The 23,880-nt window shown below is 37.7% G+C and overlaps 2 protein-coding genes across 3 annotated transcripts; one reads left to right on the forward strand and one right to left on the reverse strand.

Annotated features, from left to right (window-relative positions):
* Nucleotides 1–248: 248 nt before the first annotated feature.
* LOC103997169 (phosphoglucan, water dikinase, chloroplastic) lies at nucleotides 249–18,411 on the forward strand. The gene is made up of 19 exons (XM_065124754.1): nucleotides 249–699; nucleotides 781–1,396; nucleotides 5,290–5,373; nucleotides 5,547–5,678; nucleotides 7,649–7,774; nucleotides 7,858–8,036; nucleotides 9,156–9,240; nucleotides 10,178–10,345; nucleotides 10,521–10,573; nucleotides 12,001–12,209; nucleotides 12,322–12,440; nucleotides 13,236–13,306; nucleotides 13,449–13,566; nucleotides 14,226–14,312; nucleotides 14,423–14,509; nucleotides 14,607–14,683; nucleotides 16,428–16,560; nucleotides 16,694–16,820; nucleotides 17,072–18,411. The coding sequence occupies exons 1-19, from the start codon at nucleotides 521–523 to the stop codon at nucleotides 17,971–17,973; spliced, it is 3,552 nt and encodes a 1,183-aa protein (XP_064980826.1). The 5' UTR covers nucleotides 249–520; the 3' UTR covers nucleotides 17,974–18,411.
* Nucleotides 18,412–19,169: 758 nt separating this feature from the next.
* On the reverse strand, nucleotides 19,170–23,879 carry LOC135622701 (uncharacterized). Of its 2 annotated transcripts, none has more exons than XM_065124759.1 (6): nucleotides 23,734–23,879; nucleotides 22,822–22,922; nucleotides 22,139–22,216; nucleotides 21,914–21,985; nucleotides 21,319–21,413; nucleotides 19,170–20,360 (listed from the first exon to the last, which is right to left on the reverse strand). In XM_065124759.1, exons 1-6 carry the CDS (start codon nucleotides 23,755–23,757, stop codon nucleotides 19,714–19,716), a joined length of 1,017 nt encoding a protein of 338 aa, XP_064980831.1. In that variant the 5' UTR covers nucleotides 23,758–23,879; the 3' UTR covers nucleotides 19,170–19,713. The 2 variants fall into 2 exon arrangements, with proteins under 2 accessions (XP_064980831.1, XP_064980832.1); XM_065124760.1 differs by having other exon boundaries at nucleotides 22,814–22,922; nucleotides 23,734–23,810.
* Between the last annotated feature and the right edge of the window lies 1 nt (nucleotide 23,880).

A 23,880-nucleotide genomic window follows, 5' to 3' on the forward strand; every position in this document is an offset into this window, starting at 1 on the left:
CTTCTGCCCCGGTGGATCTTTCTTTTCTCTGTTCTCATGTCAAGCTTTCATGGTTACATGGTGTCACCTTTGCTTCTGATATTTCTGACTCTGTTTTGTAGACGAGCGTTACGCAGCGTTGTTTCGTTGTCTGGTGGCGGGCGGAATCAGCCGTGAGGGACCCGCACTGTTGTTCTTTTTCTTGCTGTCCGTCCATTGAAGCCATCTCGTTTCTTCAAGGATGAGCCGGTGGTCTGTCATGTCCAATGCTATCAACTTGACGGAGGTAAGGTAACCCCCTCATAATCTGCGATGAAAGCGCATCATAATCGATTACTACTACTTTGCATGTTGGCACACATCCCGTGATATTGCCCTTTTCTTGGATCATGCATTACACGTGCCTCTCCATCAATCGATCAACCTCGCTTATACACTATATAGCCAACCATACGTCGCCCATCCTCGAAAACTACCTCGCCTTCCTCTTCACTTCCACCGCCGAATCTTCCCCAAGTCTGTTCTTCCGTCCTCCAATCCGATGGCTTCTCTCCACCCTTTCAATGCCGGCCTTCTTCGATCCCCTCCCAATCCCTTCGCGTCCTCCCCGATGGCGGCGCCTACCCGCAGCCTCCCCTTCCCCTGCCGCCCCTATCCTCCTCCTCACCGTCGTCGTCACTTCTTCCTTTGCCGCGGCGGCACCGCCCCATCTATCGAAAGGTACGCGATTCATCATAAATCAGGAATCAAGAAGCTTCGAATCCAAGAAATACAAAGAAGTCGTTCTTGTTTGATCTGCAGGAGCGAGGAGAAGAAGAAGATGCGCGAGGCGTCGGGGGAGCGGGGGGCCGTCCGCGTCCGCGTCCGGCTCGACCACCAGGTCGAGTTCGGTGAGCACGTCGCCGTTCTCGGCTCGACCAAGGAGCTCGGGTCATGGAGGAAGCACGTGATGATGGAGTGGACGCCCGATGGATGGGTCCAGGATATCGAGCTTCGCGGTGGAGAATCTGTGGAGTTCAAGTTTGTGGTTTTGTTAAGAGGGAAAAAGGATGTGGTGTGGGAGGGCGGGGGTAACCGGGTCTTGACGCTGCCTGAGAAAGGGGCTTTTGATATGGTTTGCCACTGGAACAGGACGGACGAGGGCTTGGAGCTGCTAGGGACTTCTCTCGGTGAAGAGGATGAGGAGTTGCAGAGTGCGGACGTTGAAGATGTGTCTTTGGTCGAAGACCGTAGTTTTGAATCGGAAGCAGGGGCGAGTCCTTTTGTCGAGCAGTGGCAAGGCAGGGCAGCATCATTCATGCGGTCCAATGACCATGCGAGTAGAGAGACAGAGAGGAAATGGAACACGGATGGTCTCGATGGTGCCGCTTTGAAGTTGGTGGAAGGCGATCGATCTGCCAGGAACTGGTGGCGCAAGGTAAGTCTGCATATATTTTTTCTAACCTAAAGTGATACTCAGTTGACATGGAAACATTGTTTTTACCCTTTTATAATGCTTAGTGCGAGTTCACATAGAGGGTTCTGCAAGATATGCTGGTCCACTTGCATGCTTAGAGAGATATACAAGAATAGTATAGTATTAACCTTCCTCTTGCTTCTTGATTTGTTATTTAAAAAAAAATACATGCAAAAAGAAGGATGAATATTGTTTCCAAAAAAGAGGATTACATGAAATATCATAATAAGTAGGCAATGAATTTTTATGATTAAATAATTTAGGTGAATTCAAAAGGCTCTATGATTTCTGTTACTAGCTGCATATTGCAATGTAATATTGAAGGGACAGATTAGTGTTTTACCTAGTTCTCTTCAAAGCATGGAAACCATAAGATGGCAGTTAGGCATATGCTTAAGGAGCTGCATTAACAAGGTGATTCTCTTGTCTTTGTTCTTATTTTGCATTCGCATACTTAAGGATTTCACCTATTATAAACCCTGAAATTGTGCTTTGATTAAAATAACTTAAAAAATCAAATATGGATAAGCAGGCTTAAGCTGTTATAATGGTATTGATGCATGCACATCAAAATTTCCTTGATTTAATGGGTTTTTGATCTATTTTAATGAGTAAATCTTCATTCAATGAGGTCATTTATCTGCCAGGATTGGTGGTGCAAGGTACAATTGCATATTGTTGTGTTGACCTTTCAGATGACATTATTGCCATGACTAATCTTCAGTAAACTCTGTGGAATAGTTGTTTCAGTCTTACATGATGCTTAACGTGAGACCACATAGATGGTTGTGGAGTCCAAGCAATGATTGGCACCCGTGTATGGTTGGAAGCATCAAGTAAAATAGCATACTAACATCCTTCTTGCCGCTTGAACCACCAGTTGAAAATAAAATTATGAATGCTAAAAGGCTCAAGATCTTGTTTGTAAAAAAAAGACTGAATCAAATTCCATAGTTTTATTAGGTATTGGAGTTTCATGATTGGATAACTGAGGTGAATCTAAACATTAGTATCATGAAGCAGTTGCCTAATACAAGAGCATAGTTCAGCAATTTATCTAGTTCTCTACAAAGCAAGTAACCCACACAATGGAAATCACACATAAGCTTAAGGAGACGCACAAACAGGCTGGCTCTCTTTATTCATTGTTCTATTTCATCATTTGAACCTGGAAATATTAGGGTGGTGGTCCCAACCGATGGAGGGGTCTAGAAAGGGTCAACGTCTGTAGCCTTATTCCTACGAGTATAAAAGCTATTTCTGCTACTCATAAAGGAGGAACCTTACCATAACGATATAGTAATATTGCTGGGATTAAAAACTAGCTCATGATCACAAACTCATTTTACTCAGCATAAAGAATTTGAACAAACAATCACAAGCAATAGTTACTTGTTTTGATACATTGACATCTGAAATATCCTTCTTTCAGTGAGTTTTTTTGCTATTGCAACTAAGTTTACCTTGATCTTGCATAATTGCTTCCTGTAATGAATAATAGTAGCACGGGTAGGTATTTTGTCATATAGCATGTGTATGTGCTTCTTAGTTTGATATTGGCACTACATGAGGTAATTGGTGGATCCTATCATGGCCATAAAACGCACACCAGTTTTGGGAAATTTTCACCCACCCGTGTAAGTTTACTGTTAGGAGCATGTTTAATCCCTTCAGGAGGACAACAAAAGGGGCAACCTGACTCTGCCGCCTACCTTTAGGATGCTAACACTAGTCACATTAACAACTGCTTGACTGGAAGGACAAAAGCTGGCTACCTAACGTCAAAGTGGTCTCCTTTCACCCACAAGACTTACAGAAGGACAGAAGCTGCCTACTCAATGTCAAAGCAGTATTTTTCAGCGAAAAGACTTACTGCTCACTGTTTGTTGTGGCTATTTATGATCTAGAGCTAAATATGATCTTCATTCATTTATAAGATCCTGATAATGTTCATCATATTCCACTGTTCATTGCAGGATGATTAGCATAGAACAAGGCATCATTATACACTGTTGAATACAACAATACTGTGGAAATAAACTTAAAAAGGAATTTGCAAAAAAATGATTGAATTGCCAATTGGTTCTGATCCCATTGAGTAGGCCTCCTATCAAGACCTGAGACCAGGGCTCGTAAAACACTATAAGCTGGCTCATGTAATAAAAACCAGAATGACAATTTTAACTGCAGATCAACCTATTTTTGTCCAATATATTACTAAAAGAATCTTTATCTCAGGTTTGATTTATTTTTAGGGCTTAAGAGTTAAAGGCTACGTCTCCTCTACTCCTGTTATGCTACCTTACATGGCTTATTCGTGTAACAGCTTCTGCTAGAAAAGAGAAGGGTGGCTGGAGAACACGGGAAGTGGATAGTCACAAAGGAGCATCAGAAGTTACATTCTTTATAACTTTTGAAATAAATTTACTACTAGTTTGACAGATCTGTTGGTAAATATTGGCTATAAGTCAAGTGTCAATTGCCCAAAGGACACAATCTGGAGAAAACGAGCAGCTTGCTACTGATGATATGTGCTTGCTAAAACAATTGCTACAGCTGATAAAGCTAGTGTTGACTTTCATTTTGATTGGCTGTTGGTTCTGAGCTATCCACTAGTCATGGTTGCTGAAGTTGACACTTGGCAATTCCATGTTTGGCAAGTGTTAGTTCCAGACCTCTAGAAACATTTGCCGAAGAGACCAAGAATTTTCTGGTATTTTTTATCTTCTGAACAGCAACAAGTAAAAATTAACAGGATTCCAACACTGACCTTAGAGAAGATTGTATGATGGAGACAAAGCTTGTATCATCTATTAGGCAAACGCTTTCCATTAGGTATACCAACATTTCAAATCTCAGTCTGATACTGGTGCCGGTCTTTAGGCAAACCATTATGATATTGGTGCAGTTGGTGCACTATATGTTCGTACCCCTGTGTTGATCGGTACAGATTTCGTCAACGGAGGAAGGAGACTGGAAAAAGAGACAAAGAGAGATAAGGGGGAGGAAGAGGATGAAATGAAGGTGGCAGAGGAGGAGAAGCTGGAAAAGAGGAGCTGATGGTGCTGACGGTGGTGATGGAGGTGGAGGAGATGGAGAAGAAGATGAGATGAGAGAGAAGAAGGATATAATACAATTATATCATCTGTTGGTATATTATAGAAAACTAAAAGCTTGATAATAGTAGGTGGTAGACTTAACACTTGATACAATTTGGTAACAGTCAATTTACTGTTCTGTAATCCTTGTATGGTGAGACTAATCACATCTAATTACTCCGAGTTGATGGAGATGGATGTGAAACCACAATGACTAAATAAGCTTTAGCTGAACCAGTCTCCTGAATAGATTCTGATGTTATTATGACCTTTATTTTAGTTCATCTGGTTTATGTACATGCCAAAAGGGTGTGGGAATTTGCTTTAATTAAGTGCAGCCTACAGGACTGCATGTAGGGAAATAAAAAGAATTTGAAAGCTCAGTCTTGCATTAATTCCTTGTATTATTTTGCCTGCGATAATAAATTATCTATAACATTATGTGGAAGAGTGATGCATTTTCTTGTGAATTTAATGGGGTATCTGTATGGATATGGTTGTAGAAAGTATAGAACAAATATCTAGGAACAGCAAATTTCTGCTTGTTGGAAAATAGTTGAGAAAGCTGTAATATGCTTGGTGAATTTATCTGCATGAAGAGGGTCTAATGCTATTTTGGTGCTGTTAAATTGCAGTTCAAATACATGTTCTGATATTCTACTTCTCTTTTGACCTTTGCTCAACAACATAATGAGGATTCAAGTTGCATTTTCCATGACTATCGTATCTAATTACTATCAATTTTTCTTTATGCAGTTAGAGGTTGTACGAGAACTTTTGACTGGCAACATTGGAGGAAATTGCCTGGAAGCCCTAATATATTCTGCTATCTACCTGAAGGTTTTTTGAAATCTTTTCTGGTCTACAATGACAATGTTCAGTTGTCGTTTGTTGATTTTAAAGCAACTATTACCAAGTAGCATGATTGATGAGTATATATGCTTGATTTTCTTTTCGAGAATATAACTTTTGCAGTTGATTTTTGGAAGATAACCAACCTATTTGTGTTTTAGTGGATCAATACTGGTCAAATTCCCTGCTTTGAAGATGGTGGTCATCACCGGCCCAACAGACATGCTGAGATCTCCAGGCTTATCTTTCGTGAACTTGAAAGGATACACTACATGAAGGACACTTCACCTCAGGTTTTTTATAATATATTTATCATTTTCCATATAAAATTACAACTGTATTTTTTTTGCTTTTACTGCTTGTATGCCTTCCTCTAGAAGCATTACTATATATATGTATCATCAAATGTTAAATCTTCAGATGGTATTTCATCAACTGGTGCCTTTACTAGTCTCAAATGCACCTTATTTTTTTCTTTTCTTTCATCTCTTTTCTCTAAGTCATCTGAATATGTAATCGTATAGTTTGTTGACAGATTTGCTTTAGTTCAGGTTTTATAGGATTGGCTAATACCTATCAGATATGACCAATTCAAATCAAAATCATCTAGGCTGATATCAATTGGAAGTTGGTTGATCTCTATCTGGGATTGGATGATGTGGTTAATTCCCATTAGTTTCAGTTAATCCAAAGCTGGATTAATTGAAATTGCTTGGTTGTAGATGGTATCAGTTTATATAGGTTAACTGACTCCACTCAGTAAATTATGAGTGATTTTTTGGTTGGTTGGGATTGAAATTGGTAGGAGAGAGGACAGAGGTGGAGATGATGAGAAAGAAGAGAGCCACTTCTCTCGTGAAGCTTGATGCTTGATGATTGACAGTGTAGATGCTCATGACTCATGGTGAGTAGAGAATGAACATGGGGTTTGAGAAATATATATGTTCTGAAAGCAATTTCATCTTTCAATTTAGTTCTTACAAAATCTCCAAATGTGTATATGTCCCTGATTGTCAGAATTGAACATATGCCCTTTCCAATTGTGTGTGTGTGTGTATAATATTTATGTTCTACAAAGCAATGTCCTTTTCAATTTAGTTCTCACAAAATCTCCAAATATGTATGTCTCCTTGATTGTTAGAATTGAACATATTGCCCTTTCCAAGGATATAAAATCAGCCAACGAAAATAAAAATATGAATTTTGAGGTACAAAAATAGGAAAATTACATTCAATAAATATTAGATCATTATGTGTGTGTGGATACATATATAAATATGTATATGTGTATATATGTATATGTATATGTGTATATATATATATATATATACACACACATATACATATATATATATACACATATACATATACATATATACACATATACATATTTATATATGTATCCACACACACATAATGATCTAATATTTATCGAATGTAATTTTCCTATTTTTGTACCTGAAATATCATAATTTTATTTTCTTTGGCTGATTCAATCCATGTATGTGATTCAATTGATTCATATCATGATTCTCATGATAAATTCTAAATTCAATTCCAATCTTGTGAAGGATACCTTTTCGATTGTGACATGATATACCAATTGTATGTCTTATGTATGCAAGCGTTCATACAATGGTAATGTTGCTTCTTTGCTACCAGGGAGACTGTTTAAGTCACGAAAATAGTCTCTATAAATATTTAAAGGTATGAATGCATACACTGATCCTCCTTAGACCTTGTATTAATGGGAATCTCATGCACTGGGTACCATGGTTTGCAATACTGTACTGTATCGCTCGATATGGGTGGTACGTACCGGTTCGATAGAGGACTGGTATGGGCGGTACATCGGTACACCTTAGTATACTATGTGTCGGTATGTTCGGTATGTATTGTACCGATAGCTGATCGGTACACCGGTATGGTACGATATTCAGAACCTTCCTGGATACGCCTATGCTTGACAATTTTTAGTGTTTGCTCATATCATTAAATTATAAGTTGTTGGCAAGGATGTATGTCTCAGGGTACACCTTCTAACAACAGGCAACAGAATGGCCTAATCACCATGAGGCTTTGATTGGTTCAGAATTGCTCATGATCATGAGATTGCTTCTTTTATGTGCTTGAGATGTACATAATTGCGCCTTACCTGTTTTTTCTGCTGTAACTATCTAGATTCTTAGCTTAACCTCTGATGATTGTCACTTACTATCTTTTTACATTGTATACTCTCTTTTTACATTGTATATATTTACAGGATGTACTGGTGATCCGGAAGATACATCCATGTTTGCCTTCATTTAAGTCAGAGTTTACTGCTTCTGTCCCTCTAACACGCATACGCGATATTGCTCATCGGGGGGACATTCCTCACGATCTGAAGGTTGTTTCTTGTCATAGCATAGTTGATAACCTGATATAATCCTCATTGACATCATGCACTGAAATCTTCTTTTTAATTAACAGCAAGAAATCAAACATACAATTCAAAACAAGCTTCACCGGAATGCTGGTCCAGAAGATTTAATTGCCACAGAAGCCATGCTTGCTAGGATCACCAAGACTCCAGGGGAGTATAGTGATGCATTTGTAGAACAATTTAAGATATTTTACAATGAGCTCAAAGATTTCTTCAATGCTGGAAGGTTAGTGGTGTTATAATCTAACTCATATTTATGTTTTATACTTATCAATTATAAGTTATTCTGGCGAGGCACTGTTATTATAAGCAGTGTCTGCAATACCGAATTGTACCGCCCGGTACGGGCGGTACGTACCGGTCCGAGAGGTTATCGGTACGCGGACCGCCCGTTACCGGGCGGAACGAATAATAATAATAAAATAAAAATAATATATATATATATATATATATATATATATATAATTTAAATAATCGAGGCGACGTCGCGTCGCCTCGGCGATGTCACCGAGGCGACGCAGCGCCTTTTGCGGCGACGTCGCCTTTTTCGGCGACGTCGTCGAGGCGACGCAACGTCTTTTTCGGCGACGTCACCAAGGCGACACGACGACGCCTTTTTCGGCGACGTCGCCGAGGTATATATATATATATATATATAATTATATATATACATATATTATTTAAATAAACGTCGCCTCGGCGACATCGCCCCGTGTGGGGAAGGAAAAGGCGACGTCGCCGAGGCGATGCGACGTCAGCCAATAAATAAATAATAAATAAATAATATATATATATATATATCGAACGGTATACCGAGCGGTATACCGTTTCGTACCGTACCGAGCGATCGTCGAAACTCCGGTATGGTACGAAATTTCAGACCTTGATTATAAGTATCCAATTAAGCTCTTATCATTCGGAGCATTATCATCATCAAACAACAAGCATCATCATGAAAGTTGTTCTTCAGTATGCCTTGTAAGTTAATCAGTTACTAGTGTGTCAAAATTGCAACTCAAAATTGATACAAACTTTAGGGATAGGAGAACTCGTCATGAACTTCCCACATTGTCCTAATGTTAGCCAATTACTCAGTCCATGTAGATAATCCCTTTCTTCTCATCGTTCATGTTTTTCCATCTATCAAATGCAAGACTGATAAAATGTTGTATTTGTATAGCACCTAAAGGTTTTAATCAGAAAGATATCATTTGTAGTCATCGTGAAAGAAACACACACTGCTTTTCTATATTGATTATGGATCTAATTAGACTTAGAAAACAAGGTAAAAGATATATAAAGTCCATATCTTAGGTTTATCCCTCTCTAACTGATGTTCTTGCAGTCTCACTGAGCAGCTGGAGTCGATAAAAGAATCTTTAGACGAACATAGCTTGCAAGCTCTTGCTTTGTTTTTGGATAGCAAAAAGGTAATTTGCATTTTCTGTAAATAAATATCATGTCTTTATGCATTTAATGGTATGCTATTTATATTTTCCATTATGCATTTGATCATATGTTCTTAATATTTTATATTCCTTTATAAACATGTAATTTGTTAAATGGAACTTATTAATCACCAAAGTTTTAAAAATTATTGAGCATTTCTTTTATTTCTATTAATTTGCGGATACTTATAATCACCGTTTCATGAAAATCCAAGATTTGCCATCAACATAGGATAAGTTAAAAGGCATAGTTAAAGTAGACAAGTCTTCATCAACTTCTGTTTGACTCTCATGATGGATTAACATTTTTTCTATGGTTCTATATTCCTAGCTAAGGTAAATTTTGGTAACATAAGAAATGCCTTAAAACCTAAAACGCTACTTGGCAGTTTGCATTATAAGAAGATCTACCTTTATTTTTTCATAGTTTAAGCTTATGCAAATGAACCAAATAGCAAAGCCTCAAAATTCACCTTGATGCCAGAAAGGCCTAAAATTTATGTGATGACTTCTCTTTTAGTGCATTTAAAAATAAGCCACCCACAAAAGATGAATATTATTTTCTTTAGTAGACTTTTAAGAAGGAAATATCTAAAATCTTCTATGGTAAAAGTAAAGTTCAAATATTCTTGCTGGACACTTGAAATTTTCAAAGGTGTACTTGTTAGGTAGATATTCATTAGAGAATTGTTTGTGTGCTTATAAAGTTCTGGTGAATGTTTAGTTTATTGGGTGTACCATGTTTATCCTTTTTTAAGGTTTATAGAATCTGATTCGGTTTTTATCTCAGTAATAGAACCTTCACCATTGATGACTTGCTTAATAGCTAGACGTTGGAAGTAATTTATAAAGTTTACCATGCTTTCATTTGTAGTCAGATTTCTGTGTCATTACAATAAACTTATCTAAAATGTTGCAGAGCTTAGAAAAGTTGCAGGAAGAAAAGAACTTCATTGAAAATGGTGGGGTTGAATTGCTGATGGAAACTTTGACATCTTTATCGGGTATAAGGTCACTCATTGTGAAAGGTCTTGAAAGTGGTATTAGAAATGATGCTCCTGATGCTGCCATTGCAATGCGCCAAAAAGTATGTGCCACGTTCATATGTTATTTTCCATTTGTCTTTTTTGCTTATACCCAATCTCTATGCGTCTTTGCATTCATGTGCAAGTGACTCTCTACATGCAGATGTGCTTGTTACATACACATGATATACACTCTTTTAAGTCTTTTATATGAAAATATTGTTTACTGTTTTGTAGTGGCGTATCTGTGAGATTGGCCTTGAGGATTACTCTTTTGTTCTCCTTAGCAGGTATTTACTTTACTATAATCTCTTTTGAAATTTCTAATCAAACTTAATTTTGTAATAAGAGCTTTTAGTTTTTATTACATATCTAATGCAGATTATTTTTCAATAATTAGACAAAGTAACTAGCAGGTGATTCTTAACATAATATTTTATGTTGTTTTACACGTAGAACTCTGACAGAACAATATGCATTTATTTAAGTACTGTTCTGAAGTCCAAGAATAATGATGCCAAGCAAATGTGAGCTTGGGCAGCATGGTATATACTTGCCAATGTTGCCCATGCAATACCCCCTCTCATGTTCTCGTGTTATGCCAAGCTTGTTCATGTGCCAGTTTTTGTGCCAAGTATATTTATTGACTTCATAATTCGGTAATGGAGAGGGATGAGCCTTGGTATGACATTAAGCTTGCTCTTTTACAGCCTGGGTAACCAGGGCTTGAGTTAAGGAAGCAACCTCTCTGCCAGTGTAGTGTGGGTAAGGTTGTATACATTGACCCTCTTTAACACAGACCCTCCTTAGACCTCACACTGGTGGGAGTCTACTGTATTGTGTTTGTCCTTTTTTGTAATGTGACATTCGGCATCTTTGATGTAGTTTTCTTCTCATTCATTTTTTAGAACCTAAACTCTTGCAAGCTTTATTTTTGTAACATTATTGAAATATTATTGACACAAATTTACTTATGAATACTCCTGTTTAATGAAATGAATGATCTTGATCTATAGTTTACTTAGTACATCACTTCGTCTTCCTTGTCTTCTCTCCATGTACCATTATTTTGGTATCATTTGCATTGTTCATCAGAATTACTTTTGTGAATTATGTTGTTTCTCTTTACTGTAGTCCTTAAATTGCCATGTTTCTTACGCATGTAAATAAAATATCAAATTCCAGTTTCTTAACTTGCATATACAACAGTTTTATAATAGGGTTACAACTTATAGTTAAGTCAAAGCCCTCCTTCAAACCTGCATCTGTGATTATCTTTTTGGTCATGTAATTGAAAGAGTATATTTATGGAAGTTTTAGAATCTAATCGAATTAATACTTAAATGTTATGAAAAAATCTTTTGAAAACTTTTGGGAGTTCAATCAGACAGATAGCACAATTATACATGTGAGAACATAATGAATATTAACATTGCTGTTTATTTGTGACCAAAGTGCTACCCGTGGAATTTGAAGGAGCTTTTCTATAGTGTCATTTTTATATTCTTTCTGTAAATACATAGCGTGAAGAAGTTTTGGCATTCTTTTAAGACTCTGGACTTATCAAGGCAGTTTGTTTCGGAAATATCTCTTACTGCTGGAAAATTATTAGTACAACTGTAAATTTTTAGGTTAACTTTTACTCATATATTGTCATTGAGAACTGGTAATGTAAGTCTCTATTGTGGCTTGACTATTCTTAATTTCCACTTCATAGATTTGTTAATGCTCTTGAAGAAATGGGAGGATCGTCGTGGCTTGCACAAAAGATTGGATCAAAAAACATAAGTCCTTGGACTCATCCACTTGTTGCCCTAAACATTGGCTTACGCCAGGTTTGGCTTTCAGGTTGGAAGTTAGAGGAATGCAATGCTATACAGAATGAGCTTCTCTCATGGCTAGATAAAGGCATATCTGATAGAGAAGGTATTTCTCATCTTGTTCTAGGTTTTATTGCATTACATTTAGTTCTAAGTCTTATTTTCTGATGGTATTTACTTGAACATGTTACTTTTTCCTGCTTATTTGTTTTGGTTAGGCAGTGAGGAAGGAAAGTATATTTGGTCGCTAAGGCTCAAGGCTACTTTAGATAGAGCAAGGCGGTTAACGGAAGAATACTCTGAAGTACTTCTTCAGATTTTCCCTGACAAAGTCCAGGTTGATGTTTGTGTTCAATTCTAATTTCTATTTCACAATCATCACTTTCTAATCTTTGCTGCTGGGTTATGATCAATTGTATAACTGTTTCTCTCTAAAGTCTTTTCATATTAGAAGCCAAATTGCTTATATATCATGTCATATTGTATAATGTATGGAAAACATCTTTCTTTCCCAGTTCACCAGTACTAATTAATGGGTATTAAAAAGTTATCATACACTAGTAATTCTAAACATGTTGTTGCTGATTGTCTTTTATCCCTTTCATCGAGACTTGATTTGAGCCACTAATGCTGCATCTTGTGTCACTAATTTGGAAAAGAATAATATGCTTTTCTTTGACTTGTTTCACCCTATGGTTTAGAAAGTGACACCTTTTTTTCTGTTTATACCCTCCTGTATAGAATGCCCCTGTTTTCTAATTGTCATGTTTGCTTATTCTTTAGATGTTTTATATTCTATACGTATTGTGATTTGCATGAGTAATTACTTATGCTCTTCTGGTGAAGTGTGAGATTTTTTATATGCCTTCCAGGTTAATTTCCTTCTGAATGAAGAAGCTGTCCTTTTCTAAATTGATGTTTAATTTCTTTCATAGATCTACAATTTATTATCTCACAGAAGCTTGGTGATGTGTTTCCCCATATAGTGTTTGACAGTGACAAATCATTCTTTTTTGTTTGGACTTTTCTTTTGCCATCTTTATGTTGGTTTTACTGACCTTCTCAAGGTTAGTATTCTGAAAAACTAAGCTATCAAATGAATCTTTTGACCTAGTTTATCTTTACATTGCAGAGGCTAGGCCAAGCCCTTGGAATCCCAGAGAACAGTGTAAGGACATACACTGAAGCGGAAATTCGTGCAGGGTATAGCTTTCTTCTCCTTAATTTTTGAATGTTCCTTTAATCCAGCAATTTTTCTAGGCTTTATTCTTTTTTTTGTTATTAGAGAATTAACATCTGATTTTGTAAATTTAATTACATTGTGTGCAAATTGTTTTTTTGCCAGTGTAATTTTTCAGGTTTCTAAGCTATGCACTCTTCTACTAAGAGCTGTACGGGCTGCATTGGGATCATCAGGCTGGGACGTTCTTGTACCTGGAGTGGCTTATGGAACCCTTCTACAGGTACTCAACAATAATAATACTTAATAGTTTTACTAGTTTGAGTGTGATAACATTTATATCAAAATTGAACTCCTACCTAGTTGATGACTATGCTTGAGGAAGGATGCAATCATCAAATTGGCAATGACATGTAAACAGAATGTTAAGAAGTAAACCATATGGCAGCTGTAATAACCATTATCATTCTGCAACTCTTATTATCCTTGATAATTCAAGTCATAGTAAGTATATTGAAATAACTACTTAACTTCAGGACATGATAAATTTCAGTTTTCCACTAAATTGTATAAAGATATTAAATTGATTTCTTTTACAATCACAATCCTCATGTTTTTATATGTATGTACGTACACATATGTATATGTATATATATAGACAGAGAGCGAGAGGCACATACTTGTATGTGCCCACCAAAGTCTCTGTTAGAAACAGAAGATAAAAATGAAAGGTTTTGAAGGTTATAGGATATACTTCGAGAAATCTGTGAGCCAGCAGTTGAATCACCATTTGGTGTTTATTTTATCCTAATGAATTTTAAATCAAACAAATCTGATTTTGTTATATGACCTTTTCAGCTTCGTGACTTCCTATAACTTATAATTTATAATTTTGTAAAAGAAGACCTGATTCTCATTCTATCGTTTTATCATATTCTTCAGGTTGAAAGCATTATTCCTGGTTCTTTGCCTTCATCTGTCAAAGGACCTGTCATTCTGGTTGTCAATAAGGCTGATGGGGATGAGGAGGTTGTTAAATTTTCTATTCTTGATATTGTATCAACTTTATTTTGTTGGTCCTAGTGCTACTTATGTTATTAAACATTTAATTTTGCTTTTCTTGAATGTGATTGCTGCAGGTCAAGGCTGCTGGAGATAATATTGTAGGAGTTGTACTTTTGCAGGAGTTACCTCACCTTTCTCATCTTGGTGTTAGAGCCCGACAGGTCAGTTTATGACTTTGCCTTTTGCAACTTTTTAATTCAAGCAAACTATTTGGCAATTTCAAATTGAGTTCGTATTTTCATTGGTGCCAATTCTTAGGAGAAAGTGACATTTGTGACATGTGAAGATGATGATAGAATTGCTAGCATCCGGAAGCTTGAAGGAAAATATGTTAGGTTATGTTCTTGACCTTTCAAATTTTCGATTTTGATCTTTATTTTTGAATTATTTTTGTTGATTTGTATATTTGTTCACTATGGTACAGTTTTCAATGCCTCTATCCCTTGGGAGCATGAATTAACTGTTACCTCAAAGATAGATTTCCCTACTTGCTAGCTTTTAGGTCTTACAGCTACTCCATTTATTCTTTTCATTTGCCTTTGCTAGGAATTTGACATCTGATTTGGAAGGTTCATGTAAGTCTATAGCTAGATGTGAAGTCCTATCAAATCCTCCATGTAGACATGGAGTTGAGGTGCTCTCTATAGTCTCACATCTATACTCTCTCTCTCTCTCTCTCTCTCTCTCTCTCTCTGTAGACTCCTCCTGCTCCACTCCTCTCCTTCTCCACTTCTCTTCCTCCTGATTTGCTCCTCCTTCCCATTCTTGTCCTCTCCCTTTTGGGTCCAACTGGTATGTTGGCGTATTGTGTGTCAGTATATGCCGGTGCATACAGGTTCCATACTGGTCCAGATAGGGACCTGTATGGGTCTGATATCCAGTTCTCAAACCCTCTTCTTGAGCATTAAATATCGAGGTTGGCTATATTTTTAAACAAGGATCAAAGTCTAGGATCATTTAGCCTAAGTTAAGAAAACCTATTATGTCATGTGTATACATTAATGGAGGTGAGGTAATGAATGCTTTCACATTACCGTTTAAGCCTAAAAGACCAAATTGGTCCAAATGTTATAGAGGATTCAGCACAAAGTCACTGTAGCACGAATTTGATGTCGCTTCTCGATATTAGAACTTGCTGTTTGTGTTATTTTTGTCATTTGAGCCAGAGGTGGCATGCCAGGGGAGAAGAATCTGAAAGGGATGGAGAATATGGATGCATAATTCTTTTGCTGCTTTGATGCCAATCGTGACTTTCTTTATTTCTCTGCTCCCATGCTACAGCAGTCATGCCAATTAACATTGTACAAAATCAGTAGTCTATTGGTTTCCACAATGCCAATAGTACTCGGTTCCATGTTCTTGACGATCAACTAAATGAGAAAACATCATGTAATCGGTACAGAGTAGTTTACCTATAAGAATAGGCAGTAAATAGGGTTGGGGTGAGCTTCAGTTGTGTGCACTCATGTTTATTTGTGTCTACATGGAAGCCCAAATTGCTGTCTGTTCTCAATAATATCTTGATAAAACCAGAAGGAATCTTCTCATGTCATGTTCCCTCTCATTGATCATGCTAGAGAGTACTTAAGAAATATGTTCCCTCTCATTGATCATGCTAGAGAGTACTTAAGAAATATTCTTCATAAGGATTTTGTGCCCAATAAAGAATTCTTTTTCTTAGAATTTCATTTATGCACATACATATTCATGTAAGAGAAGTATCTCTGATGGGAAGAAAAAAGAAGGCATCAAGAGACCCTCCCAGCCCTCTTGTCATGAGGGCATGTGCCAACATTTCTGATGCATGATACAATTATATGCAGTGTCCATTGGCACACCTTTGTGCTTTCTAGCCCACGTTAAATGTTGGCCTAGTCCCCTAGCCATTTCTCAGTACCTTGACCACCATGTTGATCCGTACTTATACCTTTTTGGCATGGTACATTGCAGCTCATGTTAACACGTGCTGATTGGTTTGATAATATTTATGCATGTATGACCTAGAAATTCCAACATATATGCACCCTTTTTTTTTTGGTTCTGTAACTTACATATTGATGTTTTCTATATTGAAATTAGGTTGGAGGCATCAGCTACTCATGTTGAAGTGTCTTTCTCATCTAAAGAAAATAAAGAGGCTTTGCCTGAAGAACTATCAAGTACTTCAACTTCATCGAAAGATGAACTCCCTAGCATGCGATGGTCAAGGGAGGTATCATCTCTATTTTTTTATTAAACAAGTGTTAGATACCAAAGGTTTCCCCTTCACCCTCATGACCCCTCTCTCTCTCTCTCTCTCTTAATGCTTTCCGTGTTATTTATTAATCTTTTGAATATACTGACAGGTAAAACAGAACCCTTCACATGGTACTGCTAGTGTGCTAGAGCTTTCACAGGCAGTTGCTGAAACATCTGGTGCAAAAGCTGCTGCTTGTGGTCTCCTTGCTTCTATGGCGACAATTTCTACAAAAGGTAATTATTGAATCAAAACTGTTTTATTGTATTGATCTTTTTTAGAATGAATCCTCATCTTGAAGAAAAATAGCCTGTCTGAACTACGTACCAACCCATATTATTTCTGTCATCTTCTTGTATATACAAGACTCCTCAGAACCTTCTTCTTTGCGTCAATTAGTGGAGATATCATCCATAGTTAGGATGACATACTATAATCTTGCATTAACAACTTCTCCTCTTGTTTGATTTGGGCCATTTGATGTCAGTTAACAGTGACCAAGGAGTTCCTGCTTCATTTGGGGTCCCTTCAGGGGCAGTGATTCCTTTCGGGTCTTTGGAATTGGCAGTTGAAATAAGTGGTTCGATCAAATCCTTCCTATCCCTAGTAGAACGATTAGAGACAGCCAAACTTGAAAATGGTGAACTTGATAGATTATGCTCTGAGCTCCAGACGCTGGTTTCAGCCCAACGTCCATCCAAAGAAACTGTGGAAGCTATCGGAAAAATTCTTCCCATCAATACCCGTCTTATCGTAAGGTCTAGTGCCAATGTTGAGGACTTAGCTGGGATGTCAGCTGCTGGTTTGTATGAATCTGTTCCAAATGTCAGCCTCTCAAACCCAGGTGCCTTCGGAGCAGCTGTTGGCCGAGTGTGGGCTTCCCTCTACACAAGAAGAGCCATTTTAAGTCGTCGAACAGCTGGTATCCCCCAAAAGGATGCAATGATGGCTGTTTTGGTGCAGGAGATGTTGTTCCCAGATCTCTCTTTTGTGCTTCACACAGTTAGCCCTATTGATCGTGATGCCAAGGTGGTTGAAGCAGAGATTGCTCCTGGTCTTGGGGAAACGCTTGCCTCAGGAACTCGTGGCACACCATGGAGGCTTTCATCTGGAAAGTTTGACGGAAAAGTAACTACCCTGGCTTTTGCAAACTTCAGTGAGGAGCTATTGGTGCTTAATTCTGGCCCTGCAAATGGAGAATTTATTCGCCTAACCGTGGACTACAGTAAGAAGCCATTGACAATCGACCCTATCTACAGGAGGCAGATTGGTCAACGTCTGTGCACGATAGGCTTCTTTCTCGAACAGAAGTTTGGGTGTCCGCAGGATGTTGAAGGGTGTGTGGTCGGGAAAGACATTTTCATAGTTCAGACAAGGCCCCAGCCATGACCAATCGAGATCAACCTTGTTTCATCGGTGATATTGATCGGGGAAAGAAAAGGTGAAGTGCTTTACCACCAGAGGTGAGGCTGCAATTCGATGTGCATTCTGGAGCATGGAAAAAATTTGCAGTAGGCGAGGACACACAAACGAAAGGCTTCATCCATCATTAGTATCAGTTAAAGGTATTGTGAATGGGCTCGTATGCTACTAAGTTGCTGCATTTCTGGACTTCTCGTAGATGCTCACGCTGGTACATGGTGTAAACTTCACTGGATTTTTTGGACATCTTCCCAGTGAAAATAGCTACAGATGAATAATCCGATGCATGGTTGGGTTCTATCGTTAATAACTTGGATGTCAGTCTGCTTTGCTACTCTGATTTTGAATTAATGGCAACTTTGCTGTTCCTATTTAGTATAAAAGATATTTTTTTGGTACTCTTTATCTATTGGCTTTCTTGCAATATAAAGAATCTTTCAATTGCAACTTTGTCGCTTGGTTGGTAGTTAATGTTCAATCATGGATTGCTGAATGTTGAATTTTAGCACCTAAAGTGAGGATTTTTTTTTTTTTTAATGGTAGGAGTTGAATATGTCTTCTTAAATATTTATTACCTTTCGGTATAGTTTGGCTTAGAACTATATGCATCGATCTGGATGCATTATTTCATGACGTTGTTTGTAACAGTATGCATCACATTAGTAATTTAATCATTACCCGTAATAAGGGATAGATAGATGCAAGGAAGAATAAGGAGACGACAAGCAGGAGTGGGTATATGTTGTGATAAGCATGCACGACACAGCTGTGTCCGCATGAAATTAGAGAGAGAGAGAGAGAGAGAGAGAGAGAGGGTAATTGGAATCCATTATTTATGTTTTTCTTGGATTTCTCACATGTGGTGCAGGGAGGGGACAGACGATTGTCCTCCAGCCATCTGGTGATACAACTGCCATGGAAGATGTGCATGCATGGCATCTGCATCACCTCCATTCCCACCTCGAACTCGACCAGGAAGTCGAAGAAGGTAATGAGATCCTCCTCCAACAGCATAGCGGCAGAGAGATTCCAATAAGACACATGAGGGAGCTTGATCACCACCGAAAGCCGAGTACCCACAAAGTGAGCCAACGACACCTACAACATTGGTACTAAATTCTAACGACGAATATCCTCCAAATCACATTGTATGCCAAACCACGTCAAGAAGTCAATTCACGGTTTCCTACACTAAATCCCTAGGTGAGAAACCAAATCAAGAGTACATTTGCCAACTCTCTTCATCTTGAGCCTTTTATAGCACTCGTCTCACCAATTCTCTGACTAGATTTTACAGGACTACATTTGCCAATTCAAGAATCTATAACATTGCTATGTTTCTGAGATTGTTCAGGAGAAAATAAATGCTTAATCATAGTGAGGAGTAACAAAGAAGTGGCTAAATAATCAAGACCAGGTTGGCAGAGGATAACTTACTAATGCACACATACAGTATCTGAGGTGTGCCTTCCAAAAAAAAATGGTCTGCTTCCACAATTGAGGATCTGAGCAACAGTTTGATGACCGAATTCTGCTGAAATATGCATCAGTGAAAAATCAAAACGCCTCTTATATTCCAAAGTCGATATCAGTGTTGATCCTTCTCTTTTTCTCGGTCCACCTCGGCTCCACTCCATGAATTGAAAGGCCCATGAAGTCAATGCAGAACCCACCAATCCGTTGTAACTCACAATAAGAAGTGCTCCATCATGTGACTTCTTGATCATCAATCTCTGTCTCTCTTTTAAAATCTCTGTTTCCTTCATTCGATTTCACCATAGTTTCCAGATTTCCTTTGCCAGAGGGTAAACCCAACGCATGAGCAAAAATCCTCCGAGCAGCTCCGATATGTAGTTTCTCCAAATCTTCAACACCAACAGCTCTTCTGTTTCTTGAATTTGGTAATAAATTATTCTTAGCAGAAACACCAGTAGCAACTTCATTTTGCCCATCAGAGTTATGACTGCGACCTCCACTACTGCCATGAGTCATCTTATCATATTTTTTCCTTCCATGTGAACCCAGTTTACCGGTAGAAAAAGCAGTTGATTCTTTGATATCTTCTACCTTTGGACACAAATTTTTACCTTCATCACTGCTCAGTCCACCAGTGACTTCCTTCTCACTTTCATTCAAGGAGAGCTTCTCCGTGGACGAAGTTGGAGAAATCCTCTGGCCAAGTGCATGTGCAATCATCCGCCTAGCAACCACTGGAACTTTACGGGACTTTGGAGCAGTTAGATCCTGTTCACCATCCTCATGCAAAGAAAAAATCCGTGCACGGGCAGCTTGATAAGAAGCTTCTCTCTCTTCGAGTGGGATTGCAGGTGATAATTGTTGAGTTGTCTTCAGAGCTGGTAGAGTGTTTGCAAAACATAAAACTGACGAAACAGAATAGTCCAATATTGTCTTATATATTCAATAGCAAATCCGGTTAATGGTGTACACCAGATCCTACATTTCTCAGCCTATTTTCAATACAGGAAGAAAATTTACTGATACACAAACTTGGAGAGAAACCTCACCTATTGATTTATCAAAAGTGACTCAAGGTTAACATTAATCCTATAACATTAGGTAATATATATAGGTGACTACTAAGTGGTTAACTAAAAAATGTGACACTTAAGCATATATGTGGCATCTTATACCCATTCTAGTGCCCGGGCAGACCACTTGGGCTAATGCCAGAGTTGAGCATTTTGCCGAGAGGGCAACACCAGGCACAAAGCAGCCACCAGTGGTGGTATTGTTTATTCCCTATATTAAACAAGATGCACAACCACGTGGCAAGTCTTTTATAATCCACCTACAACTCTAGTAGTCTTAATTATACTCTAGTTTGTAATCATATTTTAACAGCTTTAAGAAACCATAAGATCTTCATAAGAGTATTTTAAGAACCAAGGTTTCCGATTCTTTTAGGAGTTACAGACCTGGATTGGCTGATCCAATCTGTTTTTAAATGGTCTAGATCAGGACCAGCCAAATCTTGAAAAACCTTTCTCAATTCCTCCATGACATCTTTACCGAATTTTTTGTTTGAGTAAATCCTCTAAAACAAGTTCTTGCAGCAATTCAGCATCTTTGCAATTGCTTGATCAGAGTATGCAAAACATCCATTAAACCTACTCGAATTTGACAAACTGCTAAAAGCCTGACATACAAAAATGAAAAAAAATCTTTGAACCTTGTGAACTGTTCATATCAGATACCACGGACTAAGCAAAATGAAAGGGAGAAGATATATTCAAATTCAAGAAAATGAAACATGCCCCTGAGACTATAATATAAAATGAACTGCAAGGTTACCTGGAGCTTCGTTTCTCAGTAGTACATAGTTAGAAGCACTCAGAGTTTGATGTTCATCATACTGCCATAGTATATCACTAACAAGAATTGGTGGGCTGCAGTAAAATAGAAGTCATCAAGAAATGTTCAGTCAAAAATTATTTGTGCAAACTTCTGCAAGCTACCAACTATTAGATGATGATTTTTGAAACAATTAAAAACACTGCTGGTATCTGTCAGAAACTTTATACAAGAACTACTTAACATACAAAATATATTCAAAATGATAAACCACTAGAAAAATAATTTCCTAGACAACAAGCATCAAAAGTTTGCCAATAATCAACAGAAATGTTGCATTTTATTAGTCATCAAAAACATGAGAAAGTTTGAAATTATCATGCATAATTTAAATGAAAAACACATGTTTTGAAGGTCCACATTCAGGAAAATATAAGCAATTAAACTGTGGGGCTATTGAGAAAGTTGGAAAGTCTTAGCTGTAGCTGATGGTAAAGAAAAGACGTTACAATATTTACTTACATAGAAATTAATCAAAGGAAACATAGAGAAATGAAAGCAAACTCAAGGCATACACAAAAAAAAAATGTCATACATTGTCGTATCTGCACACCGCTCCAGAACTAAGTGGCGATAATCACCTTCGCCGACAGATTCATGGGCAAATCTAGAAAGTCGACAATTTCAGATGCCATAAGACAGATGATTAAGATAAAGAGGTAAAGTTAATTTAGTAGTCATTTAGAAGAGAGCAAAAAAGAATTTTCTTAAGAATTTATGCAGACTACAGAAGATATATTTACCCAGAAGATATATTTACCCATATATATCTGCAAGACGATGCAAAAGCAGACGGTGGTATGGACCCATTGGTTGGAGCTCTAATATTCCATCTGAACTGTATTTAAACACAAAAAAGAAAATGAGCAGAATTTACAATGGTGCATACTGACAATAGTTATGGCATTCTAATATTCCACCTGAACTGCATTTAAAGTTCTGAACAAAAAAAAAAAAAGAAAAGGAGCAGAACTTACAATGGTGCATAATGACAATAATTATCGCAAACGCTCTGCAAGTTTCTTGCAAATTTAGGATATAAAGCAAAAGACTAATATGCGGTAGTCATAAACTTGAGCATAGTGATGGACCATTGTTGAACTACTTACACAAGCAACTGAAATTAGCTAATTAACTGAAAAGAAAATTTTAAGGCAATATACACCTATACCAGCCAAATTGCCACCATTATGGTAAACCCTATGCTAGCTCTACTAGGTGAATGTTAAAATTCATCACTACATGCAGAAGTTATATGTCTTACAACAACTTGACACCTATTTCATGTCAAAATAAAATAATTTTCAATCAACAAATGTTACTGTAACTTCTTTTTTTTTTTTCAGATGCTACCAAGACAATAGAGCTCAAAACTTTAGATGACTCTTATGAAAAACATCTATACACAGAGGATCGTAATTTGCTTTGTGCTTACTTGGTTACCTTGTATCATCTTGAAGAAAGTTGACTAAGGCTTCTTCTACTGAAAGAACAAGGTGCTTGCAGGACAAGTTATCCTTTATAAGAGAAGCCAACTCCTCAACCTGAAAGTAACAATAAGAATTTGTGAAATGGTATGTCATACAAGTAACTTAAGTTGAAAGTTTTAAAACATTTTCAAGTGTACATTATGCATAAAGGAGCAAACCTTTCTTGGATGGAATACTCATGCCCGACAATATCCCTTATCTCCCATGCCTTCAACATAAAATCTCTTGTTTACTATTATCATATTTAAGTTATGAGTGATGCACCATTCTCTGTTTAGTGCCCTTTCATGACAAGGGCAGAGTATCAGCAAACATGGACCAATCTGCATCGTTTGAATGCATCAGTTCTACTCTCTTGTTTTTCTGCCCATCTTTTCATCATACTCTAGAGTTGCATAGTTTTCTACTGTTTCTAGTGGGTATTCCAAGATTGCTGCCTGTGATCCTACAATACTTTGTTGCACTACGGAGGTGTACTGGCAAAGGGTCCCCTAAGCAACTCGTAACACAATTGACACCAATAACGAAAGCACACTAAGATTGTTCTCTACCTATACTTCCGTTCGTTTTCGTCTCCATCAACGATACAATTTTTGCCGCAAGACCAACAGGAAAAATCAAAATTTCAGTTATACATGTCAGATTCGAGATGAAAAAGAGAACTATCCATGGCAAGAAGCCCTGAAGATTTCTACTGAGGAAGCAATTCTCTGCTAGTAATTTTACCATCATCATCATCCAACGAACCGAGGAATCAAGAAAAGGCATGTAAGCAACATAAATTCCCGATTCTCGCCGCTCAATGTCATCGAAAAGTCTGAATCCCAAGAACAGAGAATGGTAGAGGAGTTAGGGCTTCGCTTACCATTGCGAATTGGGTCGTCTCCATGATCCCAGACCTCGTGCTGCTACGGAGAGAGATTTCGCCGGGCTGTGTGGCTGGAAGCGGGAGGCAATCGCGGGACTCGTTCAGTATATAAAGAAGAATTCAGCCGGAAACCCTAAGAATCGA

The sequence above is a fragment of the Musa acuminata genome, chromosome BXJ2-9 (genome assembly GCF_036884655.1).
Source record: "Musa acuminata AAA Group cultivar baxijiao chromosome BXJ2-9, Cavendish_Baxijiao_AAA, whole genome shotgun sequence".
NCBI lineage: Eukaryota > Viridiplantae > Streptophyta > Magnoliopsida > Zingiberales > Musaceae > Musa > Musa acuminata.

Coding starts and splice junctions, on each gene's coding strand:
- LOC103997169 (XM_065124754.1), top strand. CDS start 521: ATGGCTTCTCTCCACCCTTTCAATGCCGGCCTTCTTCGATCCCCTCCC. Junction 5,374..5,546: donor ATTCTGCTATCTACCTGAAG/GTTTTTTGAAAT, acceptor TTTGTGTTTTAG/TGGATCAATACTGGTCAAAT. Junction 14,684..16,427: donor CTTGAAGGAAAATATGTTAG/GTTATGTTCTTG, acceptor TATTGAAATTAG/GTTGGAGGCATCAGCTACTC.
- LOC135622701 (XM_065124759.1), bottom strand. CDS start 23,757: ATGGAGACGACCCAATTCGCAATG. Junction 21,986..22,138: donor CGTCTTGCAGATATATATGG/GTAAATATATCT, acceptor TCGACTTTCTAG/ATTTGCCCATGAATCTGTCG. Junction 21,414..21,913: donor CGGTGTGCAGATACGACAAT/GTATGACATTTT, acceptor ATTTTACTGCAG/CCCACCAATTCTTGTTAGTG.